Source organism: Podarcis filfolensis (genome assembly GCF_964270895.1).
Source record: "Podarcis filfolensis genome assembly, chromosome: 6".
NCBI classification, from domain to species: domain Eukaryota; kingdom Metazoa; phylum Chordata; class Lepidosauria; order Squamata; family Lacertidae; genus Podarcis; species Podarcis filfolensis.
In genome coordinates this window covers 36,438,212-36,464,387 of record NC_139609.1, presented here as the reverse complement: position 1 = coordinate 36,464,387, position 26,176 = coordinate 36,438,212, and the positions used below count along the sequence as shown (strand labels likewise).

Below are 26,176 nucleotides of genomic sequence, written 5' to 3'. Positions count from 1 at the left end.
GGTCTGAAAAAATTTAATAAGTTCTGTACATATGGTGTATAATACGTTGAAATGGTTTGTGTGATGTTGAATGTAGACATTGGCCATTGTTGGACAATATTTTATGAAATGTGTTTTAAAGCTGCATGCTCAGGGAATGCAAATGATTTGTATTAAAAGTCTTGAACTGTTGCATGTATAGGCTTTTATTTAATTTTTTTATTTTGGTCAGGAAATATACCTTCTTGGTTGTTGTTTTTTACCATCATACGCTGGGACACTGATGTGTGAAAAAGATGTCTTCCCATGCTTGGGGGATTTTGCCCCCCTCCCCCAGATAACACCATTAGTTGGCTGCTCTTTTTTGTTCCATCCTCCCTGAAATCACTGAAATAGGCTGAATACATTAACCCAGAGCTAGTCAAGACCATCACAGTCCTAATGTAGCTTGCAGGCATCAGGCACACTGAATTGCTATGCCTGGCACATGGGAAAACAAGCCTGCAGTGTGGAAACAGCCTCAACCTCTTGAGACCTTCTTTAACCTCGTAGCTATAAATCCATTCTTCCACCTGATATCCCTTCTTTGTAAATAAATACTGTTTATAGCATTCCTGGACTGTTCCAATTATTTTTGCCGTTGTTTCAAAATGTAAATGCCCCAGAGCAAATTCATTTTGCTTCTCAAAATTATAATTTTCTTCTTAATTACATTCCCAGCATTTTAATTGCCTTTATTGATACATGTAATGTTCTGCATGTTTATAATTATGTTTGTTTAACTTGCAAGGTTGCAAACGGAAAGATGCGGGGATTTATGTAATTACCACCAAAAACGGATGTTTAACAAATAAGAGTAAATATATTGCTTGCATTTAAGGAATGAAGGATGGGGGCAGAATGTCAGACTTAAGTAGACATATTTTATAACTCTTTGTCCAGTCTGGTTTAGCATTTAAAGGAAAAAACATTTTCCTTCCATTCATTTTCTGAGGGACTGAGCCTTCACTATCAACTCATCAGTGAAGGGTAGGTGTTATCATTAAATAAAGATCAAGTGCATCCTATCTCTCCAACGTCCATAGGCCTTTTTCATGTGGTGCTGTGTAATGGATCTGAGACTGAAAATAGACAGGAGATGTTCTCCCTCCTACCTGAAATCTGAAAACAATGGTGCCCCCCGCCAATATTGGTGGGGTCCTAATTCTCACTTCAATACAATCTCTTGGTGTCTATATTGTTCACCTCAATACAAGGCGACTTCAGATATTCTTCTCCAGCTTAGCTGTTAAACTTAAATCATCCTTCTCAAACTCCCTATGCCTTCCTTCCTTCAAGCCTCTCCCTTGTCTTTGTAACTGCTTCAGCAACAGTGGAATAAGAAAGGGAGAGACATCTCTCTCACTCTTCTCTTCATGGACATCTGGCACACTGCTGCAACAGCATCCTAAGCAGCTGCTTTGCAAGCATCCCCAGTTCCTGGCACACAGCTCTAGTCCGCCTCCCTCCTTTTCCATGTTGACTTAGGTCAGGTGGGATGGAAAGGGAGTTGAGGGATGAGGATGTTAGGTGGGCAGGAAGTTGGGAGAGGGGGCTTGAAGGCTCATGACACAAGGTTGCAGGAGGCACTGGACCTAACGGTGCTCCCAAGGACAAAAGGAGGAATGTGACAAGTTCTTAGTTAGGTTTGGAGTGAACAAAACAAGTTTATATGCCCAATTCCGAAGCTACTTTTATGATATTGTTATATGCCACCCCAATCTCTGAGCAGGATGAGATTCCAGGGGTACCAGGTGCACTTACCCAGGGGCTGTGTTTTCTTTCAGACAATGAGGCATGGTGGGGACTGTGGTGTCTTCATGATATATGGTTCATTGCCGCACATATACAACCTGAGCCTGCTGAGAGGAGTTTCGCAGCACTGCACTCCAAAAGGGTCCCCTGCTTCTGCCATAGGTGAAGCAGCAGCTCTTCTGTTGCTCTCATGGCTGCCATGCTGGATCCCAAACTGCCAGCAGACATTCTGCTTTGCCTCCCCCTTTCCTGCTTGCAAAACAGCTTGCAAATCATAACTATTTTTTTATTCTGCCTACCTCATTTCCCACTGCAATTCTGCCCCTCCCTCCTGAAGCACTGGGCTTTTGTCTCTGCTAACTAGCTCTCGGAGGGACGCGGGTGGCGCTGTGGGTTAAACCACAGAGCCTATGACTTGTCGATCATAAGGTCAGCGGTTCGAATCCCCGCGACGGGGTGAGCTCCCATTGCTCGGTCCCTGCTCCTGCCAACCTAGCAGTTCGAAAGCACATCAAAGTGCAAGTAGATAAATAGGTACCGCTCCGGCGGGAAGGTAAATGGCGTTTCCATGTGCTGCTCTGGTTCGCCAGAAGTGGCTTAGTCATGCTGGCCACATGACCCGGAAGCTGTACGCCGGCTCCCTTGGCCAATAAAGTGAGATGAGCGCTGCAACCCCAGAGTCGGCCACGACTGGACCTAATGGTCAGGGGTCCCTTTACCTTTTTAACTATCTCTCACCTCAGGGAGGGGCTTTTGCCATCTGATGTCCAGCCCAGAGAGCCTCTGTTAATGGGTCATTAAAGCTCAATGGGTCATTACCCATTTCTTTGTGCTCTTTTAATCTCCATCTCTCCAGGCAGTTACTTCATTGGGAAGCCAGCCTAGCTTATTTTTTAACATGCTGAATTCAATGTCTGGCACCCCGGAATTAGAAGGGTGTGTGTCCAGAGTTAAAAAGGGGAGTCTAGCCACCCCACAAATTTATAAATAAGGTAACAGGAATCTTATCAAAGACATTTAGAACACATATCGTTCCATTCAAGCAATTCCTGGCTCCTCAAGATCCCTCCAGGCTTTCCTTCTTTCCATGGTTTTCCTGCAGCACAAGACAGCTTTCAAAAACACACATTTATCCCCTTGCTGTCATACACAGTTGTACACCCACCCACAAGGTTATCAGAACATTTCCTAAAATCATTAACCAGTTCCCACCACCAGAAACATGTCAACAAACAAAATCACAGATCAACAGCATTTGCTAAAACTTGCAGGAAGAATCCCTGCAGCAAAAGTAAACAGTCTCATAAAGCAGCTACAAACCTCAAAAACATTAAGCACAGTTTTCCAAAGCACAAGCGCCTGGCCCCCTGCATTTCCATGCAACTGTCCACATGGCCCCTTATCCTGGGGTTTTCAGATCCAGAATTAGAAAGGGAGTCCAGGCACACCACAAACATATAACAATATCCTCATAATGAAATGGAACACTGGATAGTGCATAGTGGGTACTGAGCAAAGCATGAACATATTTTGGTTCATGAGGTACAAAATCCACATAGTGCCACTCAGTTCAATCAAGCAAACAACAATACAGTAATAATCCAAATAGCCAACATTTGCTGCTCTTCAGTGGTACCCAAAGATGTGCTACCTGAGGTGGGCTGCCTCTATTGTTATAAGAATGGTGTGGAGAGTAGAGCATACAGAGGGAAAGCTATTGTTAAACTGCTTGTCTATTTGAGGAGACAAATTAAACACATTGGCTTTCAAGGGTCTTGAACAGTTGTTATTTGCTCAGGCAGCTTCAGTGGGTTTCTGTTTTCTTTTGTTTTTATTAAATGAGAAACTGTAATCATAGTAGTTTTTCTTCTGTATGCTAATCCACCATGTCTAGAGATGGTGTTTCCAGTTGCTCCTTCCATCTAAAGGCACTGATGGGATTTCCTTGACATGGAGGGCATGTCTCAACCTTGAGGGACCCAACCACCAGCTTCATGGCTATCGTCCTTTCATGGAAGACACCTGTGGACCTTGGGTGGTTGCAACCATACTGCCCAGCAGTGCCCAAGGCAACCCACCTGTCTTTCCCACAATCTGGTTCAGGACAGATTCATTGGAGGGAGAAAACTTGGGTCACCACTTTTGGGCTTAACTAGAAAGGCCAATCAAATATTTTAGACCTCTGTAAAGACCACAATGCAATATGTAACAGGGTAAATGAATTTAAGTAAGTAAGTAAGAACCGTAAAAACCAAGATGGAATTAGATATATGATGATGATGATGATGATGATGATGATGATGATAGATAGATAGATATAGATAGATGATAGATACTGCATTACTTTTAGGAAGAGACACTTGCCAATCAAAATCCTCATGTAAGAAGGTTTGAGGCACAAAACCATACTGAAATAGCATACGCTGGAAATGACAGAGTTTGGATTCTCTCAATAATCAATCCAATGTTAGGTCTGGACTTTTGAGTATGTACAAATGATTTCCTTTGGCATTCCTGCCTGCATACCTCTTCTTCACCACTGTGGCTTGATACACTCAATTTCTCAGCAATCTTCACATCTTTTCGGTGAAACTATGGGATTTTATTTCCAGAGCCATTTCACCTTATACCACATTAACCAAAGTTGACAAAAGGTTTTGTCTGATGATAACATTTCAGTGCAGATACTTAATGTGTCAGACACTATTAACTTTACATCAAAGAGCAGAATCCTGACCTTTGCCTTCCAGCCAGAAAAACCTCACCAAAAGGCATACAGCTCACAAAATGATTTCTGCCATGTGACAAAGGTGACACACCCTTGGCACTGTTCTGAATCAGTTCAACATTGCCTGGATTAATGATGGTGTCTGTGACACTGTCTGCATTTCTATTCATACCAGGCTTTCTTCTTTTCCAAAGTTTAATCTCAGTTTAATTTACTGACTTGTTTTCCCCATGATAGTTTCCAATTTAACTGGTTTTTTAGACCATCAGAAAACATGTGATGTACTACCAGCAAATAAATGATTGTCATTTTATAGTCATTTCATTTGGATGTTTTATTGGACATTTTGGTATTGTAACATCCTCTGAGCCTTGGTGGAGTATGGAGAGTAAGTGAACAAGGAGTTCAAAAAATGTCTTCGTACAACTTACTAACACACTCTCAACAAAGAGCAAATTATTTTACCTTCTTTATTCAGGTATTTCAAAAATATTTTTAAATGGTTACCATTTCTACCAATCCATTCTCCAAAAACTAGAAGTTGTTGTTGTTTAAATCAACTTATTTCCCTTTTCTATATATTCTGTCTTCTAAACATAATTTAGTATCTGCAGTCATGCATAAGAACTTCCTTCCTGATCTATATCACTGACCTAATACGCCTCCATCTCCCCAGCTTTAATTTTACATAATTATCACATTTGCTTTAGTGGAATCCTTGCTAAATTACACTGTTATAACCAATGGTGTCAGGTCCCACAGGAACTCATATGTTAGGAACACTGCAAAATTATGTATAGAAATTCTGAAAACCATGGCAAGAATTCCACTAATGTGAAAAAAAATATCACTGAAAATAATGGGGGCAAGTGTGGTATTGTGAATAAAGTATTGGTCTGCCATTGGGCCCTATTCAGTCTCTGGATAATTCTGGAAATGCAAATGATCCCCAGAGAGAGATCACTTAGATAATATTACAATAAAGTGGTAGATAAATTGTCAAAAAAATAAATAAATCCATGGACACAGAAATGCTTCCATTTGTGACTGTACATAGGAATTAGCTTCTATGATGACTTCATTTCCATCCCCACAAGGGGGTTTGTAGATCTCTGCATTTAGTCCAGAACTCACAAAGAACAGGTAGATGCTAGATTTCAGCTATTTCTAGCCTCACCGCAAAAACAGCCTCTTGACTCTTTTGATATGGTGTAAATTGGATAGGTGGACATAGGCCCTGAATCTCATTTTCCATTCCATGCCACCGTGGGCTGCCAAAGGCCTCTTTCAGTCGGTCTCATGGAACTAGCTTCTTTTATTCTTTTGGGTTCTGGCTAGTTTTCCAGACAATAATAGATGCACAAAGATACTCATACATTTTTTGTAAGCTTAAGTGACATATGACTGTAAACCATTTTGTATCCTGGAAAGTACCAGAGAAATGAGTCACAGTCACAGTACTGCCAGCAATCATGTATCCATGAGATGCATCTTAAAAGAGGGTAAATATGTATTTTACAGAAGGATTGCCTTCCTATTGTTTTGTAAATCTTGCTGAGCTACTTTGGAATCCAGAACAAATTTGCTAAATCTTGCTCTTTTTGTTCTGAGAGAGAAGACAAGATGATAACAGTGGCTGGCACCAAGAAGTTAATTTTATAACAAACTGACATCTCAAGTAGCAGCAATTTAAAAGAGCAATGCTTTGTCAGTTTTAAGTGGGAAGTGGTTGCTGGTATGATTATAGATGTCTTCTGCATATTTATTTTGCCCCACTTTAAATAAATTTGTGTAAGATTTATCTTGTTAGTTCCAAATACAAGTCCCTCTTGGCTAGATTTAGGAAATAAATTAGTCTTCACAAACATTGAGGAGACTGAATCAATACATTAATATTTAGGAGGCATTAGAGAGGTTTATTAGTGGGAAAGGGCAGCACACGTTGCACTGGAAATATTGGACATATTTAATTCAAAAGCATCAATTGCAGTGACGCACTGAATCTATAAATTGTATTTACATATACAGATAAATGAATTTTGATGCATGATATGGTAAAAGGGCTGAATGTTTGGACAAAATCAGAACACTGGCTAGGCACAGAGATGAAATGTGACCAGAAAAGCATGAACTATGATCTCTCCTTCTTCTGTGTAGATGTCCAATTCTCTTCCATTTCAGCTAGAGTGGGCAATGGGAATTCTCAATTATTTGTTTGCCATACTCACGAGATAAGATGAGGACTGCCATTTATTTAGAATTGGCTCTTATTCAGATACAGAGAGCAGATAGCATATTTAGCTTGATCTTGAAATCCATCCTCAAGGAGGACAGAAAGGGAGGATAGAAAGTTCACATAAATATGCTAAATATGCTTAAATGTGTTTAAATAATGCAAAGGAAAATCCAGTCTGAACGATCCTGATTTAAGTATCTGATATACATCTAGTTAAGATGCCAAAGTCAGCATCATTTTCTGCAGCAAAAATGATTAGAAGATAGTGATCTTAAAGAAGTATAACAAAATTGCTCCTCAAAATGCTCCTAGTCAGAAGAGGGGTAGTTTTTGTAAGGGTATTCAGCTTGTTTAGTCTCTTAGATATTTGAAGTCAAAGTTATCCTAGGGCTTTAAACACTAGCATGTACATCTTGAACTGGGCCAGAAACAAACTAGCAGCCAATGGCATAATCATACCAACACTCTTAACCATTGCCACAATATCGCTGGCAATTCTACTGCTACCCACCAGTCTGAATGACACTTGTTGGCAATGTCTCCAAGTCATCAGTGATGATTGAAACACCAAGATGACATCTGAGAACCCAGACCACAACTCTCTACGCACCATGGGCAGCCAAAGACAGCTTTACACATGTCCCTTCTCAGATCCTCTGCAATCCTATATGTAGGACTGAGAGGGAACCGTTTCATTGGGAGAATTGTTTTGAAACCTGCTGTAGTACCAAGGAGCCTACATTACACATTGTTTCAAACTTCACACCTAAATCATTTGTATTTATGAATACACAGGGATCACGTAAGAGACAAACATAAATGCACACTACAAGAGGAATGGCATGAAACCCATATTGTGAACTGGTTGCTGGCTAAGTGGGAATAAACTATTTAACTTTTTAAAATATTTACAGGTTACTGTTCAAAGTCAAATGTTCTTAAGGATGTTTGCAAAGTCACAAAACTGTGATGGCAAAGTTGTTTGGAGACCTCTGTGCAACAAATGGCTAACAGGCCCACTTATTATTAATAACAGCAATAAATAATAACATTTAGGTTTGTCACAAAAAGGGGAAATGACCAACTGTAGGGACCACTTACCTTTGTATGATGGCGAGCAGCAATTATGGGCCAGCATGAGTGCGGTCTGAGCTTGGGGCAAATTTCCAGCCCCACATGACTATTGGGAGATGACGCTCCGTACCCCTCCAGTCATACAGGTTGCTGGGAGGCTTGTATTGTAATGGGTTATCACAGGCAAACTACATTTGCTGGGATACTTGTACCTAAACAGACCTATCACAGACAAGATGCATTTGAATGGGCCTATCACAGGAAAACAGAGGATGGGTGGGGCTTCATAATGAACCTGAGTGACAACTTCAGCCCCTGATCTTCACTCAGGTTCACCCACTGGGTAGATAGAGAGGCTTTGCCCGGACTCAACACCAAAGCTGAAGCAAGATTCCCCACCCTCCCACCCTATCTAGCCTACTGACTTGCCAGAAGGTGAGCAGGCAGGTTCTGCATATGACCTTGCTATGGAAATACTTAGTTGCCATATTTGACCAATGAGGAAATTGCCTACAGGCAAATTGGGCCTGTCTGGAGTTTTGTCTTCCTCACAGCAATTATTGCAACCTGTTGGCGGATAAGGCACTAGACTAGTTCCTTAGTCAGGGGGAGTTGATAGGAGCCCACTGACATCCATGCTTCAGGGAATTAGGAGTACCCTGTTAAAGGAGTCCAGGGGAGGTGCTTCTGTCTGCATGCCCAGTTGGGAGCTGATAGGCCGCAGCAAAATAGCGGTCCAGAAGGGATCAGCCCTATTTGAATTATGTCATAGGGGGTTCCTTAACCCAAGATTGACCCTGCAAAATAATCAACCAGCAATCAGGTTGGTTGATGGAGGAGACATGCCCAAACTGTCACCTATTTGAACCCAAGATGTTTGTATTGTGTGTTTACCGTATCTTCCCACTATATAGGTTCCCTGCTCCTGGGCCCACAAATCTTGGTGTTTCTTTGCTCTTTTTTGTACAATTCAGCAAAATAAAATGAAATTTCCTTCTATATAATCACAGCTTGGTATTCTGGAGTAGGAACAACAAACAGAGGCCACAATTTAGCCTCTTCACTAATACTACAACCTACATGCTTAAAGTTTGTTTTAGCATGTATTTATATGTGATGTTTTAATGAGGTATTTTTATGTGCTCTTTCTTTGCTCAATTTTTTATGTTAGTTTTGTTGTGGCAAACCACTCTGGGATCAGCAACTACAGAGGGCAGAATATAAATGTCTCAAATAAAGAATGCAGTCCTAAAGATAAACTTTTTAGAGCCTGCCTGAAAAATACCAAGGATAGGAGCTGCAAATATATGTGCCAGTGAATGGTCATTGGCACATACAGCGTGTTTAATGTGTCCAGCGCTACAGGAATCCAAACAGCTGCTGAGATTCCTAGCATGCTGTTATGGCAGAACACCGATAATAAATGAAATGGGAGGGGGAGAGGTAATGATAGCACTGGAAAAAAGCTAAAAAGAAAATAGAAGCCACCATTTGAAAATATCACATAACAGAAGGGGCTTCAGTCTAACTGATTTGACACTGATAATCTCTTGTTGCACTTGAGGCTCAATTTGATGAGAGAGGTACCGGTAATATATTTTGGGACCTTTTCCATTCTGGAAGGAGGCATAACATTTAAAATGTTATACATGTAATAATCTATCCAGTTCTTTTCTTACTATTTCATGTGCTGCCACAGCCCTCAACTAAATCACCCACACACAATGCGAAACAAAATAGAATGTGTACATGCATTGGTTTTTGATCTGCCTCTCTACCTACTTTTCCCATTCTTGATTCCATTTTTGTTTCCTTAAGGAGTGCAACCCATGGCAAACATTTCAGACTAAAAGGCTTGAATGAACCATTCCAAAGGGAATTTCAAAATCTCCTTGCCTCTGTTTGCATTATACCCTCACTGGGAGCCAAAGTAACTCAATAGTGGACATTTGTTAGAAACAATAACTTCTTGATGCCATAAAAGCCACAGTTATTTCTAGCTACTGTATCTTAAAGTAGTTTCTTAGAAATGTAAAACATTTCAAAACTTTCTGCTATCTTCTATGAAAGGCAATTGGAGTATTTTTTTAAATAACAAACATAACACAGCCTTAGATACTCTTTACAAAGTTGTAAACATGAAGGTTTACAATCTGGCCTGAAGTTTTGAGAGGAAGTCAAGATATCTGAGGGGCAGAATAATTGTTGAATGGACTTTTACTGCATTATTCATTAAGGGCTACTTTTGGCCAACCCCCATATGTTTTGTTGGATAGTGCCAGTGATTAAATGCATGTGACTGAATCCTGGAGTCATGACTTCCAACCAAACAACTTGCAATGCTCAACAACAACAACAACAACAACAACAACAACAACAACAACTTATATGCTGCCCAACTGACTGGGCTGTCCTAGCCACTCTGGGCAGCTTCCAACAAATTAAAACACAACAAGACATCAACATTAAAAACTTCCCTATATAGGACTGTCTTCAGATGCCTTCTAAAAGTCAATTTATTTCCTCAACATCTGATGTGAGGGCGTTCCACTGAAAATATGGCAGGCTTCAGCTTCAATGAATCATTGTCCCTTAGGGCACTTGGAATATGGGCCAGTATGAATCAAATGACAGAGATTTTCTTTAGCTCTACAATTTCAGGCTATAGATGAGATATGTTGATGTCTTGCATTTTTAAATATGATTTCAAATCCAATCTTTAAATCAATTAGTTTGCCAAAGAGTAACTGAAGTACAAAATTAAATCATTCTATCTGTGTTGCAAATGCTACAGCTGCAGTTCAGAAAGTAAGGGGTTACTGCAATCAACATTGGAGCATGGGCAAAGAGGTTAAACATTGGATGATTCATCATGCAACATGTATGTGGACTCAGAGAATGCAGAAATTAACTCACAATCTGTCTGAATAATGAAAATATTAAATTAAGGAAACATTGAAATTTGTCAGGTAGAAAACCACATTTATGAGCCTAATAGATTTCACTATACAAACTGCCTAATAAACAGTTTTGGTGGTGATACAAGTTCTGACCAAGTCTTGTTTATTTATTTATTTATTTTGCATAATGGTGTAGAAGAGGGGTGGGTAACTCTTGTGGTCCAAGGAATACAATTACGGTTGACCACCCCTCTGAGGGCCACATACTAGTTCATGCACATGTCACTCACTGCACATACATAACACAAACCGTGCACAAACACACACCAGGAATGGCTGTTGATGATGAAGGAACTCCATTGCATTCATAAATATCAACTATTTATTAAAAATTCAGGGTACTTAATGCTGCATCCAGTAGCACACTCCCTCCAGTAACTTTTGATGCCTCCAGTAGCTTATGTTGCCTCTCACACACTGGAGATGCTCACAAGTCTACCAAAAGGCATTGCAAGTAGAAACCGTTAGCTGCCACTTCCTTATTCACTGTGTTTTTCTATCACAAAAGTCAACAAGAAATTTCTCCTCTCAAGATAGCTCTCAATAACAGGTATAGTGGTACCTCAGGTTAAGAACTTAATTTGTTCTGGAGGTCCGTTCTTAACCTGAAACTGTTCTTAACCTGAGGTACCACTTTATCTAATGGGGCCTCCCGTTGCCACCACACCACCGCCATGCTATTTCTGTTCTCTTCCTGAAGCAAAGTTCTTAACCCGAGGTACTATTTCTGGGTTAGCGGAGTCTGTAACCTGAAGCGTCTGTAAACTGAGGTACCACTGTATTGTGTTTTGTGCTATTTCTGTAACTTTGGGCTTTATCTGTTCTCCACAACAGCCATGACAGATCATATCTCTCTTTTTTTTTTTTTTTGCAGCCATTGGCATCGAGTAATGCTTAAGTGCTCTTAATTAGGAAGTGGCAAAGCTGTGTATGCTTGAGAAGATTTAAGGGGACTTCTTCTTTATTGGCCCTGACAAACTCCTAGGGTATCTTCCTTGGCCCCTACAAACTCCCAGAGAATCTCTGGAACATGCAGTGCACACATGCAACAGTGAACAGAGCAGTCAGAAATACAGACAAACTTAGACTGCTGATGCCAACAAAATTTGGAATGCCTTCAAGGGGGCACTGAAAACCTTTGGGGGCAGAGTTGAAAAGGGCTATGAGTTAGCCACCACTCCTGCAGTTGCTACAAGTCATGCATTCTTGCATATAAGTTTATTTCAGCAAAGGCTTTGATCCTTTTTCTTTCAGAACAATGGGATCTACATCCTTGGTTCAGGGTGGCTCTTTAATCAATCTAGGATCATTCTGCTTAGCAGTTTTCACTGTGGTGTTATCGGAAACAATCCTCATCATTGTTCAGGATGCCTTATGAATGTATCCACAGCAAGCCAGAGAACTCAGCAAACTCTGAGTGGGGTCTCACTTTGCACATAGGACGAACTTCTTGTTCATCCCAGTGACCCCACTAGGATTCCCATTCCTCATGGGCATAGGCTAAGGCCAATCATGCCTCAGCAGAGGCACACCTGTTGGTATCTAGTCCACTATTCTAGACTGCCCCTGCAGCATTTTGATAGCTGTGGGTAGACATTGGTTTTTTAAAACCATTTAAAAATAGATCATCACAAAACAACAATTTGCTGTCTTAAGCTACTAGAAATAAGAGTGAATTCTTCATATTTTGTGGGTTTGCTTTGCTGCACAGTCCACTTTCTCTTCATTTCAATTCAACATGGATAATACCTAAAGCGAATTCTGGCATTTACTACACCTGCAATTTGCAGCAGCTTTCAGATAATTTATGTTGCATTCCTCCCTGCCCTGGGCCTATACAGATTATCAATGTAAAGAAGCTCCTGTGAGCATTGATGGAGCAAAACCGAGGGGTGGTGGTGGTGAACACTGATGTGATTATGTGAAGAATCGAAGCAAGATTCCATTTGTTTTTCTTCAATGTGTGCAGGTCCTTGTGTGCACTGGTAATCTGGCCAGAAAAAACAAAACAAAATGCCACTGAACAGAAGGTACTTGAAAGCAGCGGCAAACCGCTTACACCCAACAGTTGGGTAAAGTCTGGAATCCAAAAATAGAACAATAGCAGATTGCTAATGCATCAGTGACATGCCACAAACAGGATCAGCTAAGTCAGACAGAGAAAATGTCATAAGGATATCTAATTCTGAATGGCAGCTTTGGCTTCAGATTGTGAAGAACATTGATTAGCCAGATTTGGTGTGGACTGCTATGCAACACTAGTTGTCAATACAATGAATAAACTCAGATCTTCCCCTTTGTCAATATTGTAAAATCAGTAGTCTCTGTCAAGCCTGGATTCAACTGTTTTCTATGATGTGATGATACCAGAACGAAGTGTCCTCATCAAAATACATCCCATTAGACAAATGGACAAGAAAGGGCTAAATGTCACTTCTTATTCTGTTTCGTCTTTTCACCCTCCTATCCCCTTCCTACTTCAGTTTCCACTTCAGAAAATGGCCAGCTTGACTGCAGAATGGGTGTTTTATGGGCTTCTCATTGGCTAGTTTTGCAGTCATAAAACTGGTGCACATCTGATATCGTTTTGCCCTGTCTGTTTACACTGAAAGCCAGCACTTTAATGAGTGTTGCACCATAGTTTTATCAATTAGGAAGGAGGTGATGATTTTAGATTACAAAAAGGTGGGGGGTTTGCACCGATCAGCCTAATCTGCTGTGCATAGTAAATGTAACTAGGACATCGTGATTATTTCTGTTCCTAAATAAAAGTTTTTTAAAAAGAAAATAATCACAATCACTATAAGAATTCATTTGCATCAACAGAGGGAACGAACCACATGACATAATATTCGTTGTATGGGTCACTAAATGATTTAAGCTGTTTCTGGACAAATAGCATGAAAGGTTTTCCCAACATAGCTGTAATTATGCTGTCATTACTTGAGATAAAGCTCAAGGCAATGCAACTGTAAGGAGAAAATATCTGCTGGTGATGATTTGTATCTGCTTGGAGTGCATTTGTTTAAAAGGGGAAAAAATATCTGCAAATCTATTTTTTTCCTAATGAACAGAGTGACTGATCTGCATGTTAATGCAGGCAGAGCTGACAAGATGTTTTGAGGATCACATGATATGCCTTAACAAGATTTATTTTCACCTGGGACAGCATAAGTCTCCAAAGAAGAGAAGTTAAGAAATAAATAAATGCAGCAGAAAATACTATCAGCTGATAAAACTTCACTGTACATGGAGCTTAAAGAAAGTAGACTTAACTGTGCAATCTTATTTGTTCTGTCTACCCAGAAGTGCATCCCACTGAATCCAGTGGGGTTTACTTCATGGTGGGGATGGGAAAGAAATTGGAATCAGTTGTCATTTAAAAGGTGATCTGAAACAAGATGCACAAGGAAGCACTTCTCTGATTTTTGCAATGCATCTCTCCCACCAAGTAATGTGTACAACCATGCATATACCAGGTAAAGTGTGCATAAAAATGCACATATCAGTGAAAATAACATACTAAAATGCATTAGGTTAGGGGAAATCACTTTGCAAGAATGCATATGTTAGGCAAAATTGCTCACAAAAATATGCATATTAGGAGACAGTCACACTAAAATGCTAGTGGATTTTCAACAGGACTTTTAAAATAAAAATTTGCAAGCTAATGTGGAAATGTGCAGAACTGAAGTTAAGGCTGGAAAAATGAGAACAGATTTCGGCATCCCCACTTCCAGGTGAATTGGTATAGGACTGCAGACAAAGATGACTGATGGACTGTTTTCTTCACATGCTGTGTTGCCAACCGATGGTATAACATGAGGATCCCCACCAAGCTCAGAAAGCCAAGGAAATGCCAGACATACACATGTATGAACACGGCCTGAGCCTAAGAAGTTAAAATATTATTACATATGTGCTGCCATATGAAGCAAGAGCACTGGCCCACCTAGCCTATATGTAAGCATATTATCTGTGGCTTTCCAGAATTTCAGGCATATTTTCCCCAAACACTGCTACCAGAAGTAAATGAAAACGGATATGTCAGCAAGTAAACCTGCAATTTTCTGCATGTATTGGGGAAGGGCTATAGAGCTCAGTGGTAGGACATCTGCTTTGACTGCAGAAGGTCCAAGGTTCAGTGCCCAATATCTCCATGTAAGGCTGTTGAAACCATGAGAATGTGAGCTACTCTCAGTCAGTTGAGACAATTCAGAGTGAGGTGAATCAATGGTCTGACTTGGAATAAGGCAGCTTCCTATGTACTACATACTATTGAAATATACACCTCCCTACAATAAAAATCCCCTTCCATACTTTTGTTCAAAAATAAGTTTCCTTCCAAAGTTTCAGTATGATCCTAACGCAAAATATGATGGTCATAAATCTGACGCAAAGCAATTAACCTGTCAAACATACCACTTTAGTTATGTATCTATATCTGTACATTACTAAAGATATTTCAGTTCGGTTCTTTGATATGATGGGCATTATTGCTCAGTAAAGTGCAACTGAAAAGTGCTAATGATAATTGCACCAAATACTAAGAATTTGGAGCCTTAGGTTGTACTTGGAATGTCAGAAGACATAAATACTATCACTTAATAATTACGCCTAATGATACATTTCTTCCCTATTTCTGAAGGCAAGGTTAATTATCCTCGAGCTTGCATTTATGCTTTATACACACCTAGTTTGAAGACATTAAGTATTTTAATAAAGGAATTCTTATATTCTCAGGATAAAGCCCTGGTATCCCCAGGCAGAGCTGAAAACGAGAGTCCGAGGGAGTCACTGACAGTCAATGTAGACAATCCTGAGTAGTATGGACTAATGGTCTGACTTTGCAGTTTCCTATATGGAAAACAATGGCAACCAGAAAAATGACTTGGAGGCTATAGTGTCACCAGCTATGGAGTCCAAGGGGGTTCCTGGCTTTCAGACTGATGCTGCTGATCAGGGGGTCATTGAACCTGGCAGACAGGATCTCCTTGAACCAGCTCCCACATTGGCATGGCCCATATAACTAGAGCCAGGACCTTCAAAGGCACCTTCTCTTGATCCTGAGGAAGCAAGTACCTCCCACATTTCCTCACCAGTCCAACGGTGCAGGGAGTAGTGCAGTAGGTGGAAGGCCTACTCTTTGCAGTAGGTGGAAGCCTCTTTTAAGAGGCTCTAGTTCACCAAAGGGGGATGGAGCCTAGGAGAAGTGGGCCGGAAGCAGAGGCTTAAAAGATCTCTGTATACTTCCACCGCTTGTCAGAGCAGGCATCTAAGTAGGAGCTATCCGTGGTGCTGCAACAACTGACCTGCTTTACCCTATGCACTTCTTCAAAGGACCAGAACAGGATGCGATGAAACTTTTCTCTATGAAGAAAGGGGCACTTCTGACCAATCCTAATCATAATGTTTTAAAAGGTATCATTCTTAGGAAACAGTAAAATTGAAAGTAGAATTCTGTATATACTGTATAACTGTATAAAATTATCTGACTCTAAGCAGTTTCATATCAATCCTAACCCCCACCCCGTCAGTGGGTCTGGCATTTAAAATTGCAGTGGATCCGGCATTAAAAATTGCATACATTAACCTAAATCCCACACAATATACTTTATTGAAATAATATGCGGGGAAGATGTTGCATGTGAAAGAAAGCACATTAAATACACAGTATTTCTGTTTCCTTAAAAACTGGCCAAAATTATACTACTATGACTCCTATATTGATGATGCAGATGATAACTAAAAGTAATTCAGATTCATCTAGCCCTTTTCTGGCATATTCAAGGTACATATATTATCCTAGTAACCTTACAGCTGCTCTATAAGATATGCCAGTTTAATTATCCTTGTAACGCAGATGCGGGCTAAAGGACTACGGCAGCAAGCTTATCAGAGAGCTAACATTTGAACCAGAGATTTTCAGATCATGGCACATACTCTAAAGTACCAAACTGCACCAGTCCCTTGATGGATTTCAGGGCCAGCTGTTAGGCTACAGAAATCATTTGGTATGGACATTCTGTTGCCCTGTGGCATGGTGTAGAATGTGGTTATATTTGAAAGTGGAAGTCACGAGGGAGGGCCCGTAACCTGGTTTCTTCTCCTTGTAGCCTTTGTAACCATGTTGTTAGTCCCTTACAACTAACCTGCTCAGCTCCATATTGTTAAAGCAATGTGGAAAGCAACATATAATGCCTGGTATTCCTTTCTCCATTCTTGCACACACACACCCCCGACCCAATAGGTTATATTCAATGTAGCACTAAAGTGAATGTTGTTTCAGCATAAAGATTTCTCCCACAATGGAATGTAATCCCCATCTCCTTCCTCCACGTGCTCACTAAATCTAATCTGAGGATTCCTTCAACCTCTGGAACAGATTTGGAAATAGTGTGGAGAGCACACAGGGGGAGGAAGGAGTTGAAATCCTGTTGTGCTAGTGCAAAAATTTAATCGAATACAACCTAATGACTGCAAACCAATACAGATGCATAGACCCACAAGCATAGCAATTTCAGCATGCTTAAAAGGTAAAGGGACCCCTGACCATTAGGTCCAGTTGTGGCCGATTCTGGGGTTGTGGCACTCATCTCGCTTTATTGGCCGAGGGAGCTGGCGTACAGCTTCTGGGTCATGTGGCCAGCATGACTAAGCCACTTCTGGCGAACCAGAGCAGAGCACAGAAACACTGTTTACCTTCCCGCCAGAGCGGTACCTATTTATCTACTTGCACTTTGACGTGCTTTCAAACTGCTAGGTTGGCAGGAGCAGGGACCGAGCAACAGGAGCTCACCCCGTTGCGGGGATTCGAACCACCGACCTTCCAATCGGCAAGTCCTAGGCTCTGTGGTTTAACCCACAGCGCCACCTGTGTCCCGTTCAGCATGCTTAACCTACTCTTAACTCTTTGTTCAGTTGTGGCTAAGTGACATTCAGGGTTAAATGGCAGAGCACATCCTTCAGCAAGCCAGAGGCCTCGGATTAATCCCTGCCATCTCCAGTACAAAACAGTTTCACATTTAGAATAAAATATTCTCTGTATAAAAAGGCCCCGACTGAGGTCCTGCAGAGCCGCACTCAGGTAGAATAGATCAGGTTTTCCCAACATTGTACTTTCCAGATGTTTTGGACTATAGTTCTCATCAGCATGGCTAATGGTTAGGGACGATGAGTTGTAGCCCCAAACATCTGGAAGGAACCATACTGGGGAAGGGTGGAGCAGGCTGTACGGGACAAAGTGGCTCAGAGGTCTGATTTATGTTAAGGCAGCTTCATATGTAACTTACTGATATTCTGCACATCCAATAAGTGGAATGTCACAAAATGAGAAAGCAGCTTATATATATATATAGACACCTTTTCTAAACAGACTATTTATACACCTCATGTATCATTTCTTATCCTGAGGCTCCTGCTAATCCTGAGGTATTTTGTGGCGGGTTTTGGATTTTTGTTTTGTTGTGCTTGCTTGTGTTTTATTGGGACTTAACTACAGAGAGTGAGTTGACAGCATGAAGAGGCATTTCATGAAAGCTATGGACAGCAATCAGATGGTCTCAGCTTCTTGTCACTGCCAAGCAGGGCCGGATTTGTACTGCAGATCGGGAGATGAAAGGCTTCCCTCATCTCATTGCTAATTCCTAAACCACCTGTCCCTCGGAATAGTTAATGAGGGCACACAAGCATTGGGAAATGGATGATCATTGAGATGGTTATTAACACAGAGCTGCAGTCTCTTTTAAATAAAACGCATCACCATATCTGCATCAGTAGTGCTCAGTATGGAAATGATCCAGGACCTTCCAATAATTGATTTTCATTGTATCTACAAACCTATCATGCAAATCGCAATCTTCAAATATGCATCTGAGCTTGCATTGACAAGACAAGGATGAAAGAGATTTTTCTGAAGAAGAACAGTATGCTTGACAGCTTGTTTTTGCATAATGATGATAATCTCTCTGAAAAGAACATTGTTTTCAGTGACATTTACTCTCTTTTCAGTTTGACCCTGTTTGGTGGTAATGATATCTGTCCCACTTGCACTTTATTAATGTTTCCAAGTAATGGTTTAAATGCCAATCAGTTTCAAAAGGAATAATTACATTTACACATGGACATTAGAAGAACTAACTTAGTTCATCAAAAGAGGTACGATTTTCTGCTGCCTAGCCTAATCCCTGTCACACTAGAGTAGTGATTTGCCACCCACTGTTGCAAGTTTGTCAGTAGTGAAAAAGAAGGGAGAGACACTGAGAGGGAAATGGTGGTTTTAAACAACAACAGAGCTTAGAGTAAAGCGGGGGTGGAGAGAAACTGGGAGGGGGAAAGTGGTCATTTCAAACAACAGCAGAGGATTAAGAGACACTGAGAAGGAAAAACCATGATGATTTAAAACCATGGCAGAGGTTTGAGTAGAGTGAGCAGGGGGTGACACTGAGGAAAGGGAAGTGGTAGTTTTTACTACAGTTTGAATACAGCAAGTGGGGATTTGGGAAAGGTTCTATTTTGTTAGCTTTTTGTGTTAGCTTCTGTGTTGCACAACAATTAACTTGTTGAAACTTAAAAAATTAAACTCTTAGAGTGCTTCTGCCCCTACTTTACTCAGACTACTGTTGTTGTTTAAAACCACCACTTTCCTCTCATTTATCTTAAGTTTATATTCTGCCCTTCCTCCTAAAGGAGCCTCTTAGTTTTTTCAAGGTTGCCAGGAACAGCATATTTCAGCCAACACATGTCTGGGTAAACAGGAATTTTCAAATTTAATAATGAGAGAGACAGCACTAGGGAGGTCATTCCACAAATGGGGAACCATCACTTGTCCCAGATCGCTGAGAACTAGGCTGTGCCAGCAACAGAGCTTCCCCTGCTAACCATAAAGCTCAAAATAATGAGAGAGGTGCTCTTTTCAGTACTAGGACAACAAGCCATTTAGTGCTTTGTACACTCACAATATTAATTGAAAGACCATGTTTTCCCACATCATTCTTCCCTCTTGTGCAGATCTTTGACAGAAACATTGTTTTGCATTCTTCCACAAGCAGAGGCATTATGGCCCATATAATTATAATAAGGGTTCTAAACTGTGTGAGGCATCTATGCACTGTCTCCCTACTTCAGATCTTCAGTCCCAAAGCATGGACAACAATGATATTGGGAGCATGCCAGTGAAGGTGGGCCCAGCAAACTGAACTCTGACCTCCCTGTCATGTGCTTCAGTGCCTGAATAGAGATTATGTTTACCACCTTTCCAGAACATGTCCTATTCTTACTGAGTAGCTTACAAATGCTTATGTCAGGATTCACAAGCCATTGCTTGCAAACCCAGACACATTTTGTGATTGCCCCCAAGCTCGGTGGGACACTGATGTATGCGCTCCAGTTATCTAAATGTAATTTTCAGCATTCACTGAAGTGTGCCTGAGGAATTGGGTAGAACTTGGGGAAGAGTTATCCATTTCCCCAGTATTACTCTGGGATTGCCAGCATTCGTATGGGATCATCTTTCAAAGAGAAGCCAATTATCACATTAATTGCATCAGAAAGACAGTCAATGAGTGAACTGAAGGGCACAAATAGAAAAACAAGAGTAAATTAAACGTTTTGACGTTGCAGCACATAAGAATGCCAAATAGATTTCCTTTTGAAAAGCAGATTGCTTATGATGTATATATCTATATAATGGGTGACTAATACCTTTTACTGTTAAGTACACCTGCATTGTCCTCGGCGTGTGTTGAGTCTGCACCGAACAAGTATAGGGACCATCATCTGAGACATCCACGTTCTGTATCTGGAGGCTGTACTCCTTTTTGTTTGCTGTTGCAATTGAAACTCGAGGATCTACTGACCACTTGTCTCCTCCTGCAAAAATAATACTTGATCGGTTCAGCCAGGCACCTTTTGAAGCTCCATCTTCCAAGTAACACCTGTAGGTTTCAAAGGAGAGAAGCAATTAACTTTTTGGCATATAATATACTTGTTTAATGTTTACATATTTTGAATTGGATGCATTCCGAACTACAACTTGTAATGGAAGAGTCTAATTTTGTACAAAAATGGCAAGCCAGTGCAAATGACACCTGATGATTTATTGCTGAGTAGCTTTCTATTTTCTGAATCCACCCCCTCCGCCAAAGGGGGATAAGTTATTATTAACAGTAGCGGTATCAGAATTACAGTTAGTCCCCAAAGGCAAAGATATACAGACAAAATATACAGTGAAATGCAATAACTCAATCAGTGCACACAAAACAATATAAGGCAAAACAACCATAACAAAGGAAACCCCATGACTGCATAATGCATATGTTTGAAAAGTTGAATAGATAAATAGAACGATTCCTGCAAGTTAAGAAATCCATGTTGTGGATGCACCTTGTCTACATTTTCTACATTGTCTACAAGGTTCAGAAACAAAGTACTGGGATAAATGGACCTAACAAGGGACCCAGCAACACACCACTCACATTAGATACATTTTTATATACTAAACAAAATCTTCCTCCCTTAGACAATGAGCTAGAACTTTTGAACTATGGACATACTATAGAGAAAGAAAAATGTTCAGCAGTGAAACACTGTTGATGAGTTTAGCAGTATGTGTAGATCATGTATAGATCTTACAGGTTTATTAAAAAAAGAAAACAAATTGTGAAACCGTAGGGTATTGCAACAAGAGAAGATGAAACTGGAGTTCTATTCATACTAATAGAGACCATTAAATGCTGGGAAGTAGCGATACTCAGGCCATTGTGACAGACTTCTGCCTCTCTAAACTTCATTTTGAAAATGTTCAGCTACAAATTGAAGAGTGGTTCTTTTAAATGAGCACAAAGTACAGCCACAGAATGAAATACACATCCACCGAAAAGGGTTTGACAGAATCTCTACACAATCCCTCAGGGGTTTGAACACCGTGCTGAAGATTGCTACAAAATCCCAAGCTGAATTCAACAGGGTAAGTTACTGCCAACAGTATGAAACTAATCAGTTGAAAAATAAGGAACATGGTATATTGTAGAATCTAATTTGCAGCCAGTTTCATCCTCCTGCCAAACCAATCCTGCCCTCCTCCCCCCGCCCCCCCGGGGGGGGGGGAACAGGAGGAGTCTTTAAAGGTTTGTATTAAGAGAAATACTTTCTTTCCATATATATTTTTTCAAGTAGAGAAATATAGCTTTAAAAAAAACACTTAAAATGTGACTTTGATGTTAAGGTATGTGGTCAAACATTCAAAAATGGATATTCAACATGTCACTGTCTTCTGAGAAATCTATTCACGCTAATTGGGAATTAAAGATAATATTAATTAATGACAGAAAACTGAAAAGGATTTCTCAGGTTTTTGACAAAGATGCAAAAAAGACTAATTGCATTTTTATTAAATAATTCAATCCATCACCTTTGATGGAATGATTGGAACATTCTCACTTAATGATGCATTTTAAGTGAAATGTGGATACAGTATTTGCAAAGTATCAACGGGGCAGAAGCTTCCCAAGAGAGAGAAAAAGCCATTAGGTTTTTTTGTGCAGAACTATGGACTGAAAATGCAGCACACTGTCTATTGCCAAAGTCATGCTTAAATTCATATACTCCAAATAATAATAATAATAATAATAATAATAATAATAATAATAATAATAATATTTATACCCCACCCATCTGGCTGGGTTTCCCCAGGCACTCTTCAGTATATACATACAAAAGAGCCATTATTTTTTCAACAGCATCCTTTTTCTCTGAAGATACAACTTAAGGAATTGGATACGCAACACTCCATCAAACTTTTAAGCACATGTTGATATATCAAGTGATGAAACAGGCTGAGGCCCTTGAAAGACCACCATCAAATCCTGGGAGACAAGTCAAACCCCATATGGATAAGGAATGTGTTATGGGGTAGCAGGCACTCATGCAGAAGAAGAATGGAGTGCTAAAGTGCTTTTAGCTCACCATCAGTTTATTATTTGTGCTCCGTACACAGTGTCCAACCCTTAGGGCATTGGTTCAGCCTTTGTGGTACGGAATGAGACATTTTTTAAAAAATTGCACAATGAATTGGTAACATAATTACTTAAAATTGCATATTGAGAACAAAGCCTTTTCTACTGTTACACCTTTGTCTCTTTCATGATCATTATGTGCCAATTGGCGCTGTTGAGTATTGTTGTTACAGGACAGTTTGAGCCAGCCTTGAACATCAAATCAATGCACGAGCATGCATAGGAAGTTTCCTAATACATCTGCATGGATCAAGAGGTCCTTAATGGAGGGTAACATATGGTACTTCTGACTAATTATGACTAATTTGCTTTTGCTCATAAGAATCTTCTGCTCTGAGCTTGACCTCGATATTGGAACTGGCCTTCTAAAAACCATGATTCATGGAAATGCATGAAGAATCATCCTAAGCATGCTCATCCAATTGCTTGAGATTCAATGCCTTCTCAACCTGCTCAATAGGAATCAGGCAGGATATGCTCTTCAAGATGGTTTTAGAATGGAATCTGGAATATATGTACCTAATAGCTAACTTAATAAGCCCCCTACATAGGCCAACACAGGTAAGAAGAGCCAGTGTGGGATAAATATCTAATATTAATTTTCAACAAGGGAGGGCAAAAAAACTGAAAAGTACAGAACAATGGGGAACGTTATCAAAACACTTGCAGATGACAAAGGCATTTTAGGAAAACAGAGAAAAGGCATGGCAAGAAAGAGGTGATAAATTGCCAGTGCAGTTTAGGGAAAGGGCACAAGTCAGTGGCAGAGCACATAATTCAATACTTAACATCTCCAAAGATGCTGGAGAAGATTCATGTCTGAAACAATAGGAAGTTGCTGTCATCTGTGTAAACCAAGGATGTGGTTGGACCAACTCCCATCAGCCATTGATAGCATGCCCAGTGTTTGGGTTTCAGACAGGAGCCATCCTTCCTTATTCATGGTGAGACAACAGTGAGTTAGATGGCCCAACCTTGTGATACAACATGAAGCATCTTCATATGCTACTACTGTGAATGTATTTATAATCAGGAACAATGCTGTTTCTCCGATAATATCTTATGTGTTGTTGTTTTTTCATAGGGGCTCATATCAGGGTACCTGCCCAGGGGATTGGATTTTTGATGCAAGATGGAGGTCAGTAGAGCTGAGGTTCTGGAACTGATGGGCAGATAAGGTAAGGTTAGGACCTCAGACAATTACCGAGGTGTTGGCCCTGGACCATAGTTTACCTGAAGGCAGAAAAAGCAAGTTCTCTCAGCAGAGTCTTGAAGAAATTGGCAGAGCTTTGTCATCTAGACAGGAGAGTGAAAATGAAAGGTCTGCTCCTGAGTGCTGCAGCTGGCCAGTTAAAGGGCCAATGCCTTCCTTTTTCTGTGGCCACTGGGCTTCTAGGCAGCAGAGTTTCAGGCTGCAGGGCCTTCTTTGTTGGAACCTCAGATTTCCCTGATCCTCCGAGGAGTCTGTGATGTCCAGTGGCAGATATATCTCATTAGAGTTTAGGGGGGTGAGATGCAGGTTCCAGTGCCAGTGGATTCATGTGGAAAAGAACAGGATCCACCTCTTCCTTATATATACTTCTGTAGGAAGAATCTGATTCCAAAGGTTCCTGGTACATGGTCATGACAATGGGGAAACTGTGACCCTCCAGATGTTGACCTCAGTCTCAGCCAGCATAGTCAATGGTTTGGGGCTATGAGTACAGTAGCCCAACTACATCAGGAGGACCACAGATTTCCTATCCTTCTGGTATCATCTTGGCATATTCATTTCTACGAATACTGGCAAAGATAACCTGGACTTAAATGCACATGTTTCTAGAGTTATATCTTACATATATACTTAGAGCCAAAGAATATGGCATTTTCTCTTTCAATGAAGCATGTCATGTCAGCACTATAAAACAATTTCAACAATGCATTTCATTGCTTTTGAAGAAGCTTCCCCCCAAATAACTAAATTAATGAAGTCAGATCTCAATGCATGAGATGGGAATTAATTAAAGATTAAAGGCATTCTCCCTTCATATTTAATCTTAACTCGTATGAAAACTATGTTCAAGCAGACAGGTTTAGCCAGGTACTTTCACAGCTGTCTCCTCAGCCAAACGGACAGTTCTGAAGCTTTGAGTGCAGAGTCTTCAAAAGACTATAAAGCAGCCAGATGCTGTGACATGTGTTTTGAAAGTTGCAGAGTTTCCTCTCTGCTCTTCATGAAATAAATAAATAAATAAAAATCAGCTCTTTGGACATCAAGGCTTTAATGCTGAAATGGATAAGATAAAACAGAGTTGGAAGGAGGAATCATCAGACTTGCAGCAGGCTGTTTTATTTGCTAGAGTTCCTATTCTCTCCTCTCTCCCAGCCTCTCTTGCCACCTATTAGAACAATTTGCAAAAGTCACAATAATACAGTATTGCTTACTTGGCCAATCTAAAATGAGTTTCTCCATGAATAAGGGCCCTTGTCCAAAAGGAGTTTACACATTAATAAAGCAAACCAATGATGTAAATATAGTTAATCAAAAGCCACCCATAAACTGATCTCTATAACCAGGACTTTAAATGTAGGGCATCAAACCTAATTCACAGAATAGATTTTGGGAGCCCATTCATCATTTATGCTTGCTGTTTTTTATGGCTGTTCAGATTGGAGTATCCCAAACAACCCTTTAGGGATGTATGTAGTTGTTGCCATATAAATGTAGATTCTGCTTGAGTGTGTGTCATCATCATCATCATCATCATCATCATCAATGGAATATGTCATAACATGCAGCTTTCTTCTCTGACAGCTTGAGAATTTCAGAATGTGGTCTTTGAATTTGGAATGGGATCTAGGAAAGGGCATGATACCTACATATGTAATTTTATTTGTATACTGCCTTTCCATAGGTAAAACTATGCTCAAGGCGGCTTAAACGTGTGTGGGGGGGATTACATAATTCAAAATGTAACAAAAGTAGTAATAAACAATAAATTAAAAAATTAAAAAATCACAACCAAATTGAGCAATTTCCACATAAATCATACTAAAGATACAATAAAAAAACCATAAAACCAAAACCAGCAGCAACCCCTGCCCCAAGCAATATCCCAGCCCAATAGTCTGTTCAGCAACCTCAGCTTTTGTAGCTGGAGTCAGTCAGGGCTCTGCCCTCCCAGGCCAGCTGGAAAAAGGTCTGCAAGGCAGGGAACAGGTCTCATAGCCAAGATAGTCCAAATAGTCAAGGTAGTATGTATGTAATGACACATATTCCACGTGGATGAGTAGACAAAGATTACCTACCACTGAAAGTGAATGTATCCTCCTCTCTAGAAATTATATGGCAATTCAAATGTTATGTCGCAATTAATTAAAAAGTGATCACTTGGTTTCCAGAAATATCTCC

General features: G+C 40.3%; 2 protein-coding genes across 3 annotated transcripts in view; one reads left to right on the top strand and one right to left on the bottom strand.

The window, feature by feature from the left end:
* The window catches only part of LOC310765695 (uncharacterized protein), a 557,351-nt gene that overhangs the window by 289,683 nt on the left and 241,492 nt on the right, over positions 1–26,176 (top strand). The window lies entirely within an intron of this gene.
* Positions 1–26,176, bottom strand: part of NEGR1 (neuronal growth regulator 1) — a 437,028-nt gene that overhangs the window by 219,634 nt on the left and 191,218 nt on the right. For both annotated transcript variants that reach the window (XM_083621043.1, XM_083621042.1), the window contains exon 2: positions 20,474–20,706. In XM_083621043.1, coding sequence (XP_083477169.1) covers positions 20,474–20,706 — 233 coding nt within the window. The remainder of the gene's footprint in view (positions 1–20,473; positions 20,707–26,176) is intronic.